The sequence below is a fragment of the Ylistrum balloti genome, unplaced genomic scaffold, assembly GCF_031769215.1.
Source record: "Ylistrum balloti isolate Yb309-2 unplaced genomic scaffold, AGI_CSIRO_Ybal_v1 Utg370510, whole genome shotgun sequence".
In the NCBI taxonomy this organism is placed as follows: domain Eukaryota; kingdom Metazoa; phylum Mollusca; class Bivalvia; order Pectinida; family Pectinidae; genus Ylistrum; species Ylistrum balloti.
In genome coordinates, this window is record NW_026782329.1 from 1464174 (window position 1) to 1487118 (window position 22945).

The 22945-nt window shown below is 38.6% G+C and overlaps 1 protein-coding gene across 1 annotated transcript; it reads left to right on the forward strand.

Annotated features, from left to right (window-relative positions):
• The first annotated feature begins 1798 nt into the window (after positions 1 to 1798).
• LOC132555709 (hillarin-like) lies at positions 1799 to 21507 on the forward strand. The gene is made up of 8 exons (XM_060220072.1): positions 1799 to 2215; positions 16861 to 17154; positions 17530 to 17724; positions 18257 to 18430; positions 18744 to 18875; positions 19163 to 19245; positions 19841 to 19984; positions 20151 to 21507. The coding sequence occupies exons 1-8, from the start codon at positions 1799 to 1801 to the stop codon at positions 21505 to 21507; spliced, it is 2796 nt and encodes a 931-aa protein (XP_060076055.1).
• The last annotated feature ends 1438 nt before the right edge of the window (positions 21508 to 22945 follow it).

Here is a 22945-nt window from a genome sequence, read left to right on the forward strand (position 1 = left end):
ATACATAAATAGACTTCTCAAATCAAGAAGTAAGTATAATGGTACACATGTATTGTCTGACTGTGGCAACAATTAAGCAAACCAGAAATTGTTTATTTCATTTAGAAGCTGTCACGCTGGTGCATTTTCAATCTGAGGTTAATATCTTTTCACGATTCGCTAGCAAAATTAAGTGGAGACACAATCACTGGTAATAGACACACACACTTTCTAAAATGCAGAGGTATATTATAAATGTCTGTGTGTTTGATGGTTACACTACAGAATATATCAAGGATAACTCATTTGAAGTTTTCAAACAGAATTTTGACACCTTAGGCATATAGCTTTGTGCAGGAGTGTAGTGGATCATGCATGGACTGGGAATTCTTACCAAGTCGATGTGAGAGGAAAAGAATCATTCAAAATTTCCATTTATATTCTTAACATTATTTAATGCCAGTGGAGTATATCGATAATTTCTTTCTACCCTAATCAATAGAACTGGTCTAACTTTTGCCGTCAATGCAAGAGTGAAATAAGGGGCGATAACCCAGTATTTCCTGGACCCTTCAGGTAGTTCAGTACTAGGACGTGCTAACTATGTCCCATCCTCGATAATACAGGGGTTACGATCACTTTCACTCTCTGCATCCCTGGAACGTGTCATGGCAAAATTGTAGGTTCTATATGCAATACCTTGTGGACATGATGAAAAGACTAGTTTGATCTTTTGATGTAAATCATACGAATCATGCGGTCGCTTAACGGTATGCTGTAATTGCTTTGGAATTGTGTGTCGCTTCTTTGTAATCTTTAAAAAGAACGTTTTAGCATGTGATTGGTCAATTTTTTTTCTCCTTGAACCAATCAAATTACTTATTGTACCTTCCATTTTCCATGACATGTTTCAGGGGTGCAGAGAGTGAAAGTGGCCATAACACCTGGAGTATCGAGGATGACATGTCGATTGGAACTCTAATACAATCTTGATTAATAAATATGAATAAAAGTGACCATGTAGATTACATTTTCGATTTTGCACATTGTCTAAATGGAACTGAAGTATTTTTGTTTTTTCCAATTTATGCAACAATTTTTAGTAAAATTACCTAGAGGGACGTATTGCAGGTAGTTTGTGATGCGCACAATAATAACGGATACGTTAACAACATTTGTTGTCATAGTTACATAAACAAGTCATTGCTATTGTTTTGAATAGTCATGATGTGGAAACTTCAGGGAGTCTGATGAACTTCTGAAAGAATGCAGAAATTGGTTAATATATACGAATTTACTATGTATTACACAAAACGTTCTCTTGTAGATCTCAACAATTAGGTGCGTAAGGGGCGTATAATAAATGGATATATAACTCTGGATGTGGGTTGGATCGTAAATTTGGATTATCATGTATATTCAGCGATTATCCTAAGGTCTCAGGAGCTTGAACTTCGACAAAAATGATAATTAAATAGGTAACTAAAACATTTCCCCCTGTTAATTAATTAAAAAGTACAACCTTGTCTACTTGTATTTTACCTTTGACGGCCTTTGTTTACACCTATAACGGTTTTACAAAAATATGCTAGGTGCGGGGCCAAAGACAACCAGGTATGTTAGCGTAATCAGGTCACACGGATCTAATACACACATGTTCACTATACTTCGACCGTACGCGAGTGTGGACCTACCTGTGAGGTTTTACCTGTATAATTTACCTAGACCTACACACGCAATGTCATGTAAACATGGCGCTGTTTATAAAAGATCTGTGTAATATTGGATATTTTGTGTAATTTTCACCTGCGTATTTAGGATGTCGGGAGAAGATTCAGACGTTCCGGTCCGGATTGATGTCCGGGAAGGGAAACGAAACGATGGAACTTACTCGTATTCATTTACGTATGAAAGGGCGACATTGTACGAGTTTAAATTTGACCGAGCTGCCTACCCCGCGGCAGTAGACCCCTGTCACAGGTGTTACAGAACCATCCCCATCCACGAACAGGTCAATGTCGGGGTACTATTCCACAGACAGTGCTTCCGATGTCGTGTTTGTGGAATTCCTCTCACAATGCAGACGTTCTACAGGAATGACGCCAATGGAACTAATGATAAGGAGGTGTATTGTAAAACCCACGTGGGGAAGGGCATCCGTCAGATCCAGGCGGAGGGGCAACCCATCGACGTTGCACACGCCCTACCCCCCGGGGGAACTCAACACGTCATACAGGTATAACAATAAGTCGTACACGTGGTAGACAACACTGCTTGTATACCCGGTATTTATCTATATATATACACGTTTATGTCACTCTCTTTTATAACACGTATGTATATATTGATTATGTTTATGTGGCAGGGTATGAAAAATAGTTCATTTAATCTGTTATTATATTGGCTCTAATCAACAAATGATTATACCGCGAGTGTTGTATACCTCCGGGTAACACATCCTTATACCTTTCTTATGACGCAACAGAGATCACCCCACTATGTCATGGGTTTGGGGATATCAACAAAAACATGATTTATGCATGAATGGCTTGTTACCGTCCACGGATTTGTTAAAATCCGTTTGATAATTTCCCCCAAAATATCAATATTGGCTATAAAGGTGTTTTTCATTGGCTGTGGTGAAATACACACATTCTTCCACCATCGCGTCACATTAATGTTTACTTGAAGTTTTTATCAGTGAAGGTATGTAACCGGACAACAATGTTATCGCCCAGATGAGTAAAAATACCCCCACTCCTTTATACCTGGTGATACAGGTATGCTTCTCTCTCGAACCGATCACTAAACTGACCGACATAATCACTGTGTATAACGTCAACTTTTTGTTTAACCACAACTGGTCTAATTTCCGGGTCACGCGCAGCACACATGCACGTGGAACGCACTTAAATATAATGAACAGGACTACGCAGTACCTACATATTGCTTAACCCGAATAATGTTATGTAAATTTGTACATGGATAACATGAGGAAGTAAACACAAGTACTGATGTATATCTCAGAAAAGTGTTCTGGTGATGTGTTATTCAATTCGATCGGTCAAACAACATGTTCACGTACACGGTCTATTCACATTCATCTGGTATTTAACTAAAGTCTATCATCCTAACTGTCGGGGCCTGACAACCTCATCCCAGCCACAGGGCCCTGACACCCACATCCCAGTCACAGGGCCCTGACACCCTCATCCCAGTCACAGGGCCCTGACACCCTCATCCCAGTCACAGGGCCCTGGCATCCTCATCCCAGCCACAGGGCCCTGGTACCCTCATCACAGCCAAAGGGGTCTGGCACTCTCTACCAGCATCAATGCTCTTACACCTTCATCCTAACTATAGGGACCTGACACCTCACCCCAGTCACAGGGACCTGGCACCCTCATCCCAGTCACAGGGCCCTGGCACCCTCATCCCAGTCACAGGGCCCTGACACCCTCATCCCAGTCACAGGGCCCTGACACCCTCATCCCAGCAACAACGCTCTTAAACCTTCCTCCTAGCCACAGGGTCTTGGCACCCTCGCCCCATCGACAATGCTCTTACACCTTCATCCTAGCCACAGGGCCTCGACACCCTCATCCCAGCCACAGGGCCCTGGTACCCTCATCCTGGCCACAGGGCCCTGACACCTTCATTCTTGTCACAGGAACTTGACAGTCTCCTGTTAGTGATATCTATATATGAAAATATGAAAACTTATGAAAATTGCCGGATTTGCTCTTTAGAAGAGTTACGTTCCTTAATTGATACAGGACTTTTGGGGAAGGGATTGGTACTAAGACCCTGAAACATATCCTACTTTACACATATCACTTTACACAGTCTTATGTTGTTTTGTCAATTGTCCGGATATTGTATCAACATTTCTAAATTTAGATCGATGTGCCAAGTTTTACATTTCATTCAATCCATGTGTAAACACGATACATATTTTACAAGATGGCCGTCTTCTCGTAGACACGCTCTCTATTGGCTAGTCTAACTTCCTCTTGGTTCCAGTATTCTGTCCCGATGCACAAGCACGTTCTGTCGAGATTTGCATTGCCTTTTAAATGTATTGAGTACCACTCGAATCTTATTTATAACAGTATCCCGTTTCCTGATCAAACATGCATGAAGGTTCTACTTAGATCACAGGAATGGGGAGTATATGTAAAGATTAGCTCCCCAAATACATCCGGCAACAGTCTGCTCATGATAAACCAGTATAACTAATGGCGTGTATAATTGATTTTATGCCCAAGTAACGTAAATATTGACACGGAGACACGTGTCCACATGAAATCTGTATAATGACACATGACTACGTAACATCTATATAATGACAAGTGTCTGCGTGATATCTATATAATGACATACTGACACGTGTCTACGTAACATATATATACTGACGTGCCTACGCGATATCTGTATAATGACACATGGCTACGTGACATCTATATTATGACGCAATGACACGTGTCTACGTGATATCTGTATAATGACATTGACGATGTTACACATGATGACCTGATGATATAGACGGTGTAACATGTGACATCGTTTTAATGTTACTATAATTGCATTTTGTGGTATGGCCACCAATTCCCAGAGATATATGTATATTCCAGACCACAAGAAAATAATATGACGTCATATATATAACATGGCTCCATGTTTACCCATGTTACGTCAGGGCATTTCACGTTGCCTTAGAACATTCAGATTGTTATATAATGTTTAGGAAGCTCTTCAATTAAATTAGCATACAGGGGGACCTTTAAGATATCAATGATATCTTCAAAATAGTATCTGACTATTGAGCGGTCGTCAGATAGCAGTTATTGTCAAAATAATTGCAATCTTGGTGACAAATTATGACGTCCTATGTCCTGTCTTACTTTCGTATAATTTGATGACCGTTCAGTGGTTAAGACGTTCCCAGGTGATATAGGCGTAGTAATGATACTGATGTGGCAGTATTGTAAAAGTACCTTCAATTAATTTACATAGTGGTTCGATTATGTTTTATTCCATGGATGTCACAGCCATACACAGATGGACTATTATTAGCCCGGTACCGGCTACTATATTCCCCATATCCTAAAGTGTGTAGAGTTGACCGGACGGTCTCTGGGAATACCGATGATAATTCCCACAGTTTCTAAAACGAGTTTTAAATAAATGACGGAAAATAACTGAAATTTGATAAATAGGAAAATAGCATTATTTTTTCAAAGCCAGAATTCTTATGGAACTCCAAAAGGCCATACAAATCGTGCTTATTTTACTACCTTCAATATTTTCTTTAGAGTCCGTTTATCACATTATTGTGAGCGGTAACTGTGGTGACGTGTGCATCTATAACTGGCCTTGTCTGGTGTATACTAAACCCTTCCGGAGTTATGACCGCAGACGACCCTTTTATGGGGTCACATGACCTTATAAGTATATTGACAGTAACGTACAATTTGAATACCTATCAATTATCACTATACTATTGTGAACAGGATGAATGGAGCCGCTCGGTTTAATGGCGCAGATAATCGTTAAGTGTGATTTAATCGGTAGATTTTAATTGTCTGACTATAAACCAATGTCATTTATCTATCGACTGTATAACAATATGATTTGTTTAATGGAGAAATATCCGTTTGTTGAATTTATGACTCCAGTCGAGGTTTCAATACTATGACTCCAGTCATGTAGCCCCGTCCGCATGATTCCACTGACCATTGACCAGTCACGTGATATAGTCTAGTGGTTACAAATCTAGGTGTCGGTCAAATGACTCGGTCATGTGATTCTAAGTCGTTAGGTTCCAACACAAGACACTGTCGTGTGGTTCCAGTCTCGGGGCACTGTCGTGTGGTTCCAGTCACAGGGCACTGTCGTGTGGTTCCAGTCTCGGGACACTGTCGTGTGGTTCCAGTCTCGGGACACTGTCGTGTGGTTCCAGTCACAGTGCACTGTCGTGTGGTTCTAGTCACAGGACACTGTCGTGTGGTTCCAGTCACAGTGCACTGTCGTGTGGTTCCGATCATATGCCCCAATCGCATGGTTCCGGTCACATGCCCCGATCGTGCGGTTCTCGTCACAGCCACCAGTCGTATAGTTCCAGTAACTTGCCTCAGTCATGTGGTTCCAGTTACATCCTTTCAATCATGTGACTGCATCTGAAGTTGTCATCTGTCATCACGCCCATAAAAATTGTTAAATAATTAATTGATCCCACGTGCTTAGATTGTCTGATTAAAATTCTTTGTCGTTGAAATGATTCTGCTGATGATAAAACATGGAGAGAGTCGGTATGACTAACATGTTACAAGTATGAAAAGCTTCTTCAGAAAACGTGAAAGATGTCTTCGGGTTGTCAAGTGTATGAAATGAAGACAATTAAGTATTGGTTTAGGTTATCATACGGTGCCACCAATCACTATTGTTACACAGGAAAATATTGGCTAAGAACCACTTATCCAACACAAAATCCTGTATTTCATAACGAATGTGACATGAATACCACAAACTAATTTACATATTGAACTTCGACCCGAACAAGCAGCTGTCCCATCTGTCACCCGTCTCATGACGTCACGTGCTTTCTGGGTACAAAGAACAGTAAGATCTCGGATGATGAGGAGGAAACAGTTTATAGAAGATTGATAAACTATACTCTCTGATATTTTCTTTGACCGATGACCATATCACCTAATTCCAAGTCAGGTTGGCACAATACTAAGGTACTAAGTTTAAAACAATAATGTAGGTAGTTGTTATATATGTATGCCCCGAAAATCCTGGTTTGTAATTGTATTTCTTTCATTATCGAATACCCGTACATTGTGAATGGAATGCAAACAATTTTGCAATTTAAACATGTGTGTCATGTGTCGTTATTATCATTTTGAAGAAGCCATTTTAATAAATTCCGCCAAAATTTTCATTAAAGGTTGCCTTCCACGTGAGTCACTATCAAGGGTGCACTTGTTTGACCAGCCTCGGTACATCAGTCAGGATTCCGATTCCCATCGTAACGACCTTACTTAATCGTTTTTTTTTTCATTTAAATTAGACACTACGGCTAAGAGTTTGACATTACCTTGTCACGAGGTCACATGTCATAGTTGTACCTGATGACCTTTTCTGCACATTCGCCCGTACCCTGGTAATAACACTGCTAGATTTCTTGAAGGGGGTATCTGCCTATTTACATGAAACAATACATTGTATCTGTCCAAATTTTGCAGGTCAATCCAGATGCTTTACTATCCAAAAGCATTGGAAATTGACCCAATCACCCAAGAAAACGACCGCAGTGCCATCTGGTGTCGTGAACGAATTAACATCAGTTAGCATCACCACAATGTTTGAATAATTGAATTTTGAAGCCGTCCGGTAATAGATGATTACTAGTCCTTCTGGAAGCCTCTTTGTAACTTGTTGGCTGCTTCTTGTAAGTGTCAATGAGGCTGAAATGTATGATCGGTCTATAGTCCGTGTCATACCATCATGTGCGCTAGATCGGGGTATGATGGTACGAGATTTCGACAGAAAAGACATGTAAACTTTACTTTTGAGAATGATCAAAAGAAATTATTGTTTCAAAATCGTCCATGTTTCCGAATTTGGTGTGTCGAATTACACACGATAAAGAAATTTGTTTAGTTAAGTCTTTATTTTTAAGTTTTTTTTATTGTGACAATAACGATTCAATCCGTTGCACATTGATTGTGACGTTTGACCATAAAGCTAAAGACCCTTTTTGAAACCGTTGAGATTTATAAAATTCTAGGTTATCTGAAAGATGCTGGTATGTATTATAGACTATGTCTTACAATTTTAATCTTTTGTGTTTATATAACCATTTAAGATTTTTAGCATTTGTCTTTTACCTTTTAGCTTGTTTGATGTTATTTCCTTTTTGGGTCGCTGTGTGTATCACCGGTTGATGACCCTAGTGACCTTTTATGTGTTGAGGGGCCGTTATGACTGTGATAATAATAATAATGATAATAACAATTAACAATAAATGTGAAAGATATATCGGTTTATCAGCCGGGAAAAATCTAAATGAAATTGTACCTTGTATCTTTCCAACCTCTCACTTTCTATACAGACCATAGTTAATATTCTGTATCCTTTCTATGGTCAAACCGAACATTCATTCACGATCAGGTTGACTTTTCCCAAGGTGTGGTTTTTGTACTGGGTTTGTACCATATTTTCACGTGACATCGCTTAGTGGGTGTGAAGGACACCAGTATAATTGTGATTTAGGTGTCGTGGTCAAAAACCTTAGGCGTTTACATCTTCCTGTGAGTGGCACCCTGCAATTGTGAGGTTGGATTCTCACGGTATCTTCACAGCATAGCATAACTGCCGTTTCCATATTAGGATGTCAGGTTGTGCTTCATTTCCGTCCGTTTATTTTCCCATTCAAACATTTCTCTCTCCCTTCGACTGTGTCACTGCACCATGGTCACGAGAAATGCACGTACTTCGTATATATTTGTGAAAATATAGGTTTGTGTTCGAGTTTGCGATAATAAGGCGTAAAAATGTCCATTTCTACCTGTAAGATATTACCTTAATTAAGTATTCTACATATGAAAAATTCTTCGCGTGAAATCAACCATTGTTGATGCATGTATTATGTGATACGAGACTTAATTTGGCCATGGCTGGCAATGTTGTATTTGTGTCTATTGTCACGTACACAAAGAATGACCTTTGTATTGTAACTTGTCTGATTAAAAGGGAAAATAGCAGATTTGTATTTTGTAGAAGCAAACTGTGCTGTAGGAGTTTTGTAAAACCGTCAGACAAATCATTTCTTATGACAAGGACGAATAATTTTCCTTATTAATACATATGCTTGATAGCTTTAAAGATATTTAGACTTCATTAAACACCTGTTGTTTTCTTGACCTCCAACAAATTTATAGGCTTCTGGAAAAGGTTCAAGGTCATTTTAGCGTGAATACTGGTAAGACGGTCAGCATGAAGTCGTCAAAGTGAGTGACTATCGATTGTTAAGCTATCCGGAGAATACCTATATCTATTCTTGAACTAAGCGGAGAGTATCTATATATATTGTTGATCTAACCGGATAATATCTATATTCTTCAACTGACCGCAGAATATCTATATTTATTTTTGAACTATGCTGAGAATGTCTACATCGTTTCTTCAACTAACCTGAGAATATCTATATTTATTTTTGAACTAAGCGGAGAATATCTATTGTTAAGCTAACCAAAGAATATATATTGTTGAACTAACCAGAGAATATCTATATATATTGTTGAACTAAGCGGAGAATATCTATATATATTGTTGAACTAAGCGGAGAATATCTATATATATTGTTGAACTAAGCGGAGAATATCTATATATATTGTTGAACTAACCAGAGAATATCGATATCTATTCTTGAACGAAGTCGCGATTCAAACTTAAAATCGATTAAAGGCCGCTTTCTCAAATGAAATATACAATATATTGAGGAAAATGATTTTTCGATTATTGTTCTGTAATGAAACTTCTATACAGCTGTGTAGCGTGTTTATATTCTGTCAAGAGAGCACAAGTGTTTAGTCACCATGTCTGATGACTTTATTAATAGACATTAATGATATGCTGACAAGTTGATGTGTAAGAATTCGGTTACCGACATGCTTTATCTGATATGTGTGTTATTTATACACTGTGGCGAGTTTGTACACCTATTGTATACCTGTGGTGTGAACCGCTTTCTCATATTACTGTCATTTATTGTCCACTAAGGGTCGTTGTCTAGTTATCAGGATACAGTATAGAAATAGAGTATTAATAATCTCTTGATATTGTACTGCTTTCATCATTGTCCTGTGGCATATAATGCTAATTACATATACGTACTGTTAGATAACGTTTCGAGCACTGACATTTTCCCGCCATTTCTATCGAAAATTTCAGCCGCGGTTGGATTAATGACTGCAGCATGCTTGGTTACTTTTGACGTTTCATACCAAATTGTTAAAGGTCAATCTGAAGGTTGAACCCCTCTTTTTAATGTTTTATTTCAAATTTTTTATGTCCTTTTTATACTCGTATCTCATAAGTGTTACAGTGGTTCATTAAATGGGATTAAACTGAAATGTTGGCTGGCTGTTCATGATTGGATCCTTTTTGTTTTGCGAACGAAGTATCAGAAGATCAAACGGACTGGTATAGGACACGCAGTTCTTGGTTAACGTCCTCACAACAGCTTAAGTGATGTGAAGGCTTCACATGGACGATACCAAACCCACGCTACAATTACATAGAGATAACCAGCAATACAACAATTTTAGGCAACACAGTCTGACCAGATTTTACTAGATCTAGATACAATTTTGATCCCATTGAAATGTCTGCAATTGCAGGTTTGTCAAATCAATGTTTTGCACGAATGATGTTCAACTTGTTCGTACAATATACATACACACATCTTGTGAATCAAACGTCGTCCATCTTTTAAATCTCCAACGAGATTGTCATGGCAACTGTATCAGGTATTCTGATAGCGCTGGGTTTATCGATTGTGACTTGTAATATGTGTGTAAACAAACAAACCAGGACACATATATCTAACCACAAACAATCGCCGATCTGAGAAACTGGTTATACCACACTGTAAATGTTGTTACTTTTTGTCACCAGTCTGACAAACTGCTTTTTTGTCACCAGTCTGACATACTGGTTATACCAGGCTGTAAATATTGTTACTTTTAAAACTACTTCACACACACTACCGTTCGGAACGCTACGAGAAATCTGAACACCTCGTGCTTCTACGCAGAAGTAAAAGATAGCTACAGCCGTGCCTTGGTTTCCACTAACGATTTTTCTCCTAATGAGAAATCTAATAATGCTCTGACTAGTGCACGATTTGCATAAGAAACTAGGAAATCAAACATACAGAAGACAATTAGCGAAACATTGAGATTGTCTTAACAGGTAGAACACATGTTCATGGAAGCTCACTATGTGATTACGTCGTAAAATCTGGAATTATAATGTACTATTACAGGAAACAATTACACGTATTAGTAAATAAAAGCCCGTCCATAGGATTGACTTCCGTCTGATGCTTGCCCTCATATGACCCTGGCTATTTCAAGGACGTTAAAACCCGTAATCCCTGTGATGTTTTTGATTTTACAAACGAATCCATTGTCTTTATACGTTTTCGCTTGTTTCACTCAAAGAAATGTGATGTCTCGTGCGTTGTAACACGGGTTTACATTTAACTATAATATTTAAAGACTTGAGTTTTTTTTAGGATTACCAAATCTTTAGTAACAAGGGAGGCCAGAGTCACAGGAGAAGTTGTTAACGATATAGGTAGATCTAAGTATATTACCACCTGATCCTACTTAATGTGAATAACACAGCTAGTACCTGTAGTATCACCGTGAGAATTTCGGAAAATCTAACGCACGGTTGATTATATCGTACAGAAATCCCACCACAATAACTTGTGTTCAATTCAGCTGATACGTCTTGTTTCCTTTAGTTCTTCATTGTACGAATAAACACGTTCTATTTATCACCTGTGATTATAGGCGGGACCTAGATGATTATTATGCAGAACTATTGAAAAAGTCCCTTATTCCTCGTTCAGCATCTCACCTGACTGCGTGTCCCTCCTGTAGACGTGTACCGTCATGTCATATCCGGGACATGAGAACCCAAACAGACAAAATCGTCACTTTTTCTCGCCTCCTTTAATCATTCATTAATTTGTTGTGTCTTTTCTAAACAGTATTGTATCCGTCTAGATTTCAGAAAAAAAACTTGCTCTCGTGTCTATCAAACGTTTATCAGTTTGTATTAAACTGAGATATTTGAATAACCAAGCAGAATATTACACAAAGAACCTGTGTATTTGGGACATGGAATATCTGTTTAGTTTATGACCAACTTGAAATGGAATTTGTGTCTTACATAATAGATCAAAACGTAAGATAAACTATCATATTTGAGACAGGATCTTGGTGGACAAATGAAAACTAGTCACTGTAATATTGTCATTGTGATTGGTAAAACGTTAACACAGGCCTTGTATTGATAGCATTGTCACCAATACGGTATCTCCGGATAAGAAATAAATCAAAAAAGACTTTTGTCGGATTTGTAACTTGCTAATTTTACGTGTAGGTTGGAGCGATGACCACGGAATTATGGTCAATTATGGGTCAATCCGGACGGACATCAGTTGATTAGGAAGCCTCGACCGAGCATCTGCTGTGTAGATATTACAGGCTGGTAGAATCTAACATAATTATCACTGGGCACGAACAGCGGCTGGTCTCTGTAAATCTTCATTGATCTCTCACTGATTGGACGTCCCCTATCGTCTATATTCATTCCAAGTCTAAAATAGTAGCACAGCAATGACTAGCATGTTGTGCGACTCTTACCACTTAACGAGAATATAAAAACAGAAAATGTCTGACTTCTCTCCAATAAATTGTCTATATTATCATTTTTCAGACTGGCCAAAGTGATCTATAGTCAAAATTAAATTTATGTACAGATGCTAATAAGGTCACAGACGATATTTAGAAGTACATTTGTATACGGTGTGATCTTCTTTCTTCTGTCTTTGTCGACCATTCGGTTCCTTTCGCAGTCGATGATGAAATCTTTTTATCTGTGATATAATGTTTTTGTTTTTGCTCTCACAAAAGCAGCCGAGATGAAATTAGGATGGGGACTATCAATGTAAGCATAGTCATTGGATAGTAACTTCAAAGAAAGAGGTCTAGAAATGTCTTTTTCCTGTTGGAGTTCAAAGCTAACCAGGAGAACGTGTCATATTTGATGTATCTCTAAAGGCATGGTGTTCGAAGCTCTCCAGACTAAACTACTTCCCACTTAGTGTAGAACAAGCCGTGGCATTGACCACACGTTACTCATAATTCACGTTGAAATCAAGACGTTTTTTTGTTAAGAAGATGCCGTCTTTTTGTTCAATGTGCAGCGCATAATTATCTGGACACCACTTTTTTAATTTCCATTTTTTGGGAGTTTCATATCATTGTCCTTGGTATCGATAGCAATACATTCCCCAAAGCCCTTAAACGGTTGTACAAAAAGTCATGCAAGTGCATATCACCTTTCAATACAATATATAGAATTTGGTGCAGACAAGAAACTGTATCATGCAGCTGTGTGGTCCTTGAAACGTCAGGCACGCTAAGGGCCTAAATTCTAGAAGCCTGGTAGTCGACCGAGGAAAATCCGAAATGGTTGAACTTTGTGTTATAAATTTTATCATTTTCACCATTGAATGAGATTAAAAGGGGATCTTGAGTAGCGTGTATATTCCTAACCATAACTCTATTCGAATGAATGTGACGGGTAGATTAAGGCAAATTCATGCTTGTTTCTAATGTGTTGACATTATGGGCGGAAGGTTGAGGTGTACGTTACACAGTCTATCTTACTATGTTTAGGCGGGGCCAGCAACTGTTGTAATTGGAAAAGTGGCAGACATATTATTGTGATAATATAACACCAGAACCAGTTTATTTATCAGCTGATATGTTTAAAACAGAACTTTTATTTTCATAAAAATATTTGTTGGTGGCATTAAAAGATCTCCCTTAGAAATCACAGGCGAGATTTGTGCTAGTGTTTTATGTAAAAAATGCATAAACGAAGCCTACTCACCCTTGTCCTAAATTGTCAACTAACACAGACTTGTCATTAAAATCAATTACATCGTTACGTGTAATTAAGTGAATGGGATATCTGATTTACCAGTAAGTTAGATTAATACGCACTTGAAATATTAATTAAAGACAAGTCATGATTGGATAACGTAGTGTTAAACACGATGATCCGAGTTCCCACTTTCTAACCTTACCGTTCATGTGAGGTCTGTGGTTAGCATGTATACGTAGAGTAGCAGTCATCCATATCGGAATGTCAAGCGACTAGCTACTGACGACAACTTTAAAGGTATGACATAGCTTACGATACAAAACGCGAACACGTTTACCTTGGACGCATGAATATGTTGTCAGAAGACGCCATGTTTCTATAACGCTACACGACGCCATCAAATTTGGTTTGCATTCTGTACAGGTAGGCATTCTGATGACCTAAATTATTCACGTATACACAGCGAGAAGAACGCCATGTTAGATATTGATGTTTACCTGTAAAGCGTTCACAAGTAAATTATTGTGTGTGTGTATATATAGCTACTGTTATTATGGTGAACCCAATCTGGGTTACTTTAAAGCTTGGTGGCGTGGGAACTATGTAAAACTTCAATTGCCATATATAAGCGTAAGGTAATTATGTGTATGTACGGTTTTCTAACTGATATTTTGCTTTATTGCGAGAACGGACATGCGTGTTAGCACAGGTAGACATAAACAAGAATTTTTTTTTAAGGAGACGATCACGAGCTTTAACTACCACTTCCGGAATTGTGGCTGCACGCTAAACACACGTTGGTCCTGCAACACATGGACAAGTAAATTACTGTTGGTTGTATTATATCTTGTTAAGAACGGAACATCAACACCGTGAGAAAGTTAATTACTGCAAACCAGTAATTCAAACCTCTTTTTCTTGTCAGTGATTAAATTAACATAACGCAGCTGCTAATGTCAATATTATGTAGTATGTGTGGATCTGATATCGGATTTTTCTCGAGAAATGAGTTGATCCAGCTTACATGTATAATCATGTACATGTACTATAAACACGACATTTCTTGGACTGAATCGACGTTGCATAAGGTTGTAAAACAGATGTATAAATGTTATGATCATCTTAATGAACGAGGATTTTTTTCACAACACAGTTTTTGTTCTAACGTTTGTCGGGCATAGTCATTATATGTATGTCTGTCAGTTCGTAAGCTTGGTGAGTGACAGACATTGTCCCGACTGACCTTGGTCATCCCCTCCGGACAGTGTCGACCTGTATGTACTGTAGTAAGTTGTAAGCCTGTACCTGACAGTTGTCACTAATCACACGGACCGTCGCTGATTGCTTTATCAGATGCAAGGTTACCTTGCGGTTGAGATTCCTAGTTCTGAAATTTGAATTATGGTGACGCCGTGTTTACGCGGTGGCTGACGATACTTTATATCATAATGATTTGAGTTTACAGGGAATCTTTATAGTGTTGATTTCCCAACATTATCTATTTGTTGTTACCTTCCATTGTTAACATCTAAATCACGGCAAAACGTTCTTCAATGTATATTATTTACTTATGGTGACATATGGTACAACGCCGATTTCATCAGTGTGTTGTAACCCAATGGTACGGTCAAGGCTGATCGAACCGAGTACCACCAAGAACACGTCTTACTCTGTTGTAGAGGCAAAATTATTTAGAAATGAATTGCCCTTTAGCAGTGTAGGTTGCTGTGTTCTCAACTTGGATCACATTAGCAGTAATGAAAACTAGTTGTCTTGACACTATCGCACATTTTGTTTGGCTGTCTTTACAAGTTGGTAAGGGTAATTATTTCAAAGTGTGACGGATAGGCAAAATTCTTGATATTGTGATGTTTTAACAAATATTGTATTCTATATATATGGTGTTGTGAAACGGTTCTGTTTAAAGTTAATCTAACCATCGATAGGTAGGGGCTGAATTTGAACTGTATGAGGACAGTATAAAATAGTTTGGCATCACCACGATTATTACCGATGTTGATGAGAAATCTCGTGTCTGTGGGGAAACTTTGACGATGAATTACTAATGTGTGTGACGCTGTTTCATTATTGATACACCAGGAGTTTAGCACATGTTGTTATGTGTACAGAGTCAACAAGATAGAAATCGGTTTCTTATTTAACATTAATGACTCCTCAGGGGCACCGTAGGTTTTAATTGGATGCACGTGTTATGAACGTTTTCATGTTTTAATTAATATCTGTTTGCTGTATGACGTAGGTAATGTCTATTTAAAGAAAACAACATCTTTATGTATAATTGTGCATGTATAACAAAAGAATGAAAGGATTTTATAAATTGTTTAAGTAAATATTGTATACATGTTTTAGATCAGTCATACATTACTTATATATAGTCAGTTCTCTATAAGTGTTTATAGCATCGGCATGCAGAACTTAATTCTTATAATGTTTTCAGGTAATTGAATTATTTATCATTTGCTTGTAATCCAAGGTTATGTAAGACTCAGTCAATCGTGCTGCCGTGTAAAAGAGTCAGAATTATGTTCCTCCCCTCCAGGTGTCACTCGTATGTAGGTATGCAGGCCGGCTTCTATCTTTGACATAAGATCAACTGGGGTCAGCGTTGCTAATCATTCACGGAACGTAACGTGGACGGCGTGAACGAGGCTTCACAGGCGACCGACATCACTGTAGGCTTAGGGGGTGCGAATCTGTAACAAACGCAGGCTTCAGTGGTTATGTTAAAATGGCTGTCTTTGGACAATTTGTTGGACCATGTAAATAACAGTGTCCAATATTGTGGACTCTAAACTTGTGTGAAGAATGATACAGGCACGTCTCACTGAGACTAGGTACATTACGTTAATTATGTGAATTGAATAGACGTCAACATTTATCAAGACTTCGTGTTACATTTGACTCTTGACATTTTTAAAAAGGAGCAAATAAATAAATTTGTTAATGGGAAGTAATTATTCTCAACACTGCCGTGGCGCTGATGGTGTTACACACGTGGTTTATCTAATAGTGTTTGTTGGTTTGTTACTATCTTGAAACCCGTTCATTCAAACGACCAAGAATGTTATCATTACTGTTTCAGGAAAGTGTACTTGATATTGGATATTCCTCCATATGATAAATAAATCCAATTTCACTGTAATAAAGTCCTTGTCTTTGCAGCTTACAGGAAAGTCAGCGAAACAACCGGGTCTTCCATCGTCTCGAAGCGGATCTGACAGTCCCAGGCCCCGACCTAGTCCCCGTAACAGTCCCCGGAATAGTCCCCGGTCCAGTCCTCGTCCGGGGACTCCAAAGATGGCCACCAGTCCGGCAGATTCTAGTCTAGTCAGTGTGACCCCCCGGAGTATGAACGGTACATGGATGTCCGGGACCATGCACAATACTAGCCTCGATTACAGTAACATGTCGGGCAGTCGGTACCAACGCCCCCGACCACCTCTACAAAGCTTCCAGGTAAATTGTCATTCTCATAATTAATCTTCTGCATCTCGTGTTTTATATCTGTGATCAAAGTTTAAGATTTCACCAACACACTTTGTATATTTTGTAAATGGCGTGACTAATGCTTCACTGGTTGTCACTGGTCAGTCTTTCATGACCTTTGAACACTGTAAACGCGTCGTTCTGTTCCATCCAAAATGACAGCACAACAAGTACACACAAGCAAATACATTGCGTCCTATCACTTCGGCTGTTAGTGTGTAGGGTATCAATGATGCGATCTTTAGGGATATGAAACACAAGAATGGACAAGGAAATTATGATTTACTGAAAAAATAAACATAAACAAAACATCCACATTAATATGAACTTTGACATTGTTACCAGGATTTCAGTGACACCGGAGTATTCTCAGCCCAAGCTACACTGGAACAGCGACACCGTGAGGAAGAGGATCGGCTACAACGCTTCCTGTTGGAGGAACGCGAGAAGGAGACGCGCCGTCTGGACGAGAGCATTGGTCAGGAGAAGGAAGTAGCTGCTATGGAACTGTTGACGGCCTTCGACCAAATGCGCCTTCAGGTGAGCTGATACCATTAACCATGTAGAGTCATCCCTCGAAACTCCCGACCGACAGTTTATCAACTGAGGCCCTATGTTAGGTTGAGATATCAGAATGATTAGACTTTCTCTCTGAGGAAAAATGACAGAAAATAAGGAAATATTAACACTATGTTACTTCAAAACGACGATACCGGGACAATATATGAGTTAAAGAAATGTTTTAAAGGAAACTAACGGAAAAGATAATAATACCATGTGTTGTGAAAGAATACAAACATCTTAACAATAGCACCCTATAAATCTTGGTAAGTCCAGGTAATGACTCATTATCATATTTTCTTGAAACTTAACATTGTTGTTCCTTAAAAGCCATAAGAATTATATTTTATCTAAAATTATGTTCCATTCAATATATTATTTCATTCCATTAAAATATCTCTTGCACTGCTACATATTAGAACATATAGATTTACAAAATAATAGATAGCCTCATAACAAAGCCACATACCGGAATGAAACGACAGTATGTTTACTGCTTTACTGTATACAGGGTCAGTCCCCGAACTTAATGGCGGAACGAGAGAGGATAGAGGAGCATTTTAACAAATCACGGGAGGATCAGCTCAAGGCAATGATAGACAAGATTGCCACGGAGGAGAAAACCAGGTCAGCCAAGATGTTAGAGCGACACGGAATGGAAATGATGCAGCTCATTGCGGAGAAGGTAGGCTCTTATACAAATTACCAGGGTTTTGCTTCTTCAGGCGTGGGCAGTCAGATTAAGCTCTTATCAAAATTTAAATTTCCGATACTCTTAAGTCATTAAAATCAAAAACATTTTTGAACGGACCCGTATTAAGCCTTGGACATAATGAAATATATGTTTTAACCGTGTAGATATCCCATTAGGAAACGCTGGATCATTTTCCTGTTTAATGCCTCTCAGCTTCCTTAATTTGAAAACAATTTATCAACTATATTTATTCCTTAGTGACCTCTTTGAGGTAGTACACAAGTCAATATCGTTTTCGTTCCAGGATCGAGTGGTTGACCGAAGTGCCCTCTTTGATCACACAATGAGACCAGCAGTTATTCCACCTGAAAGCAAGAAAGCACAACTGTATTCTAGCCCAGCACAGTTCGAAATCATTGACAAAAGGGCAATAGAGGTAAAGAGGAATTTTCAAATGGTCTGTTACTGAATTTATTGGAATAAATCTGATGTACAGCAATTTACAAGTTTTCAAAATAGATTTGTATTTCTCAATCAACAGAGGTTTCCTTATAAATAATTCTTCACCACAACACGTATTTCATGTTAGTAACAACGACGCATTTGAATTGTATGTTTATACCCGTTGAACGTTAATTATCGAACAAATCGTATATTTAACAACGTTCAGTTCTGGTGTAATTCACATATTGAATCATCATGTTTGATTGTTCTATTACTTAGATTGCAAAAACGGAATACGGAAGTTTCACAGAGCTAGTTAGAGACCTTACAAGGGACTGTGCAAACGAACTCCAGAAAGCCAGGTAACCAATTCCTTTCCAAATCATCCCAGAAAGTCGTGTTCTTTTGGTGACTTTTAGAATTAATCCTGACGAACAGAGAAAACAAATAAACCTCACACGCCGAACAGAAAACGTTTGTCTCGCACACGTTTAGGAGATTCTGAAGAAAGAAGAGTTGTCCTGTTGTATCTTGATACACAATCGTCTATACTAAGGAATGTAAATTCTAAAGACACTTACGCCTGCACCCTGTTTAGTAGGACTCTGATGTTCTACTTTAATCAAGTCGCCGGGGATCTCAATCTTTCACTTTTTAACCGTGTGGAGAGTGTGCTTACTTCAAATTTTAGGGTCTAGATTGATCTTGGCGTTATCATATTATTGAAATAAGTTTTAGTTTTGTTAAATCACCAGTATGGACAATCTTCTTGTTATTTAAATGGTTGGGCAGCTCTATATTTCAGTTGTGGCTACAGCATCAATAGACACTGCCAGTTTTCCTCGCTTATTACATTAAATGAAATCCGTCTTCAAACATATAACTCTTTGTGTGTAGAGGATCCATCTTAATGTTTTGACCATACCGTGATTGTTCACACTATATATTCCATTACAGGGCCTTGTTCCGATGGGTTATAGCTAAAGACCTTGGCAAACACAACGTTCACGAAATCATCCGTCCAAACGCCAGGGCCTCCATACTGAAGGGCGTTCGCAGCGGAAAAGAAACTTATCACCAATTGTTCAAGAAACTCTGCAAGTATGTGTATTTTATTCGATGCAAATATTATTTTATTGTAAAAATGTTACTCTTAAAAGGACTGAACTTATTGTTTCATAAAAATATCGCTGTTTCTGGACCCAACTTAGATTTTTTAGAAATTAAAAAAAAATGATATTTAGATATTTTATCGTTAATATTTCAGCTTTGCTGGACTCCACTGTGAAATCATACTCGGTTTCTCGAAGGGTGCCGGCTACAAGCCAGGCATGCGCATTGAAGGCACAACATTTCGGAACTCTTGGACAGCGGTTGCCATTGATGGAAACTGGAGAATAGTGAACTGCACGTGGGCGGCGCGTCATGTGACAGGCCACAAGGACGACCTACCACAGATGTTTCACAAGTATGATGAGTTCTATTTCCTAACGGACCCCGAGGACTATATCTACCAACACTACCCAGACGACTCAGCCTGGCAGCTGATGGACATTCCTCTGCCATTCTCTGAATTTCAAAACCTGCCTGTTGTGAAGTCGCCGTTCTTTAATTATGGATTAAAGTTCTATTCAAACTATGGTGCTTCATTGAATACAGATACTGGCATGGTTGAGATTCGAGTGATAACGCCAAAAATCTTGGGATTCGGCTCCTTGCTGGAGCCTTACGACAAATCTGGTGATAGTTCAAAATCGATCGAAGGCCGGACTTTACTTCGACTAGTTAAGAACGAAGCCATTTTTACCATCAACTTGCCCAAAACAGGAGTGTACCAGTTCTCTGTGTACACTGGAGACTATTGGCAGTCGGAATGTCTGGAGAGCGCATGCTCTTTCTTAGTGAACTGCAAGCAAATTTTAGGCGTGGCTTCGCCACCCTATCCCCCAGTCCCGTTTTATGGTCCGACTCCCGTGATGGAAAGGTTGGGGATGAAAGAGGAAAACCAACTTGATCCATTGATTGTCTCCAATGGAGAGAACCTTGAGATCAGTTTTACCTTGTGTGAAAAAATTAAACTCACACACACATTTCAATATTTTGACGTCAGTGACAATTCTGTGTCAGACATTGACCGCTACGTGTTCCTAAGGTCAAGGACGGACTCCTTAGCCAATTATATGGTGCGATGTCCTAAGGAAGGATTCTATATTTTCTCGCTCTATGCCGCCGACGGTGAAAACGAGGCTCAAACTCTTGACTGTGCTTATCGTTACTTAGTTATCTGCCAAGAACCCAATCCTGCCGTAAACTTATTCCCCAAGACTTTCCATCGCTGGCAGCGTTGCACCTTGCACGAGCCCGTATCAGGTGATTTGATGACGCACAAGCGATATACGTTCCGAGTGGACGTACCAAAGGCGGTAGAGGTTTTCCTAGTAATCGGAGAAATCTGGCATCACTTGAAACGGAAACTGGCATACACATTCGAGGGGAACATTAACACCGGAAGTACACCGTGCACGGCGAAAATATACGCCCGATTTTCGAATGACCGTGAGTCGTCGTTATTTGCTCACCTTCTTGACTACGAACTGGTAGACGACGCGGAAACCGAGATATAAACGGATGATATGTATCGATATATTGCCGTCAGTATACTGTCCAGTCCCGAGTATGCCAAGCCTCTACAGTTTTAGTCATATAAAGGAAAGTCTAGAATCTGATTAGGCTATCTCTAAAAGGAGGGGTGTGCTATCAGCTTTGCAGCCTATTTTACGCTTCGATGACTAATTGTATTCTCGCTGTTGATGAAGTAAACTGCAATGTTTTCGAATTTCCTATACATTGTCATCATTTCTTCATGTGATATTTTCAGCCGACATATGTTTAAGAACAAAAATGCTAATTGGGATTTATTTTTGAAAAAACATAAAATTTTACTTCAAAATGTTGAAGATTGTACAAAAGACGCACAAAAATAGCACCTTACAATACAAATTTAGAATTACATACAGTAGTAGATTAAGCTGTATCATAAAGGTGTTTCGTCCTTCTAGGACTTGTCAGTGATGTCGATGCTCAGGACTAAAAGGGGACTGGAGAAGATACAAATTTAGAATTACATACAGTAGGGCCAAATAATAAATTTAGCTGTATCATAAAGGTGTTTCGTCCTTCTAGGACTTGTCAGTGATGTCGATGCTCAGGACTAAAAGGGGACTGGAGAAGATACAAATTTAGAATTACATACAGTAAGGCCAAATAATAAATTAAGCTGTATTATAAAGGTGTTTCGTCCTTCTAGGACTTGTCAGTGATGTCGATGCTCAGGACATAAAGATGACTGGAGAAGATGCAAATTGCTCGCAATAAGTGTCGAAAACCATATTAGGATAATTTAATTTTAGATACTTAATGCATATGTATATTCCTGATCATTCCACTCTCCGAATGAATTAAAACGTGACGAGCACATTATATCGATACTTCCTGATTTTGTACCAAGTGAAGCTATAAGTGATATTTGGACAGTGTGTAAAAAGACTCTTAGAAAATCAATTGAACAACGTTGAATTAGAGATTAAATATTCAGTGAAGAGTGATTTTCATTTCCATCCCTGTTGTTGATTAATATTTCTAATCACAATTCTTTTATCAATTTATTAGTTTTGCATTTCTTTATCAACAACAAGTCGTTGTTTGATCAAGTAATATGTAAGTGATTTTGTAAATTTTACAAACCTGATTGATTTCTAAAGGCAGCTGTAGTGAGTGTAGATATGTCAATATGTGCCATCTTAAGTGTTTAGTTATTTAACATTATTATAAGTATTATCACGTAGGCAATCAAGCTAAATATTCTAATACAACTCATTAACCCAATTGATGGACTGAATGTAACAATTTTTCCGGGGGGAGGGGCGCGGGGTCCTTACAACTGTTGATAATGCTTCTTTGGTCTGGAAATAACAATTACATGCTTTATTTCCGGGTTTGTGGCGGGAAATGATGTTAAATGACTTAATTTGATTTTCATAACCTGCAATATTGATCCAATAA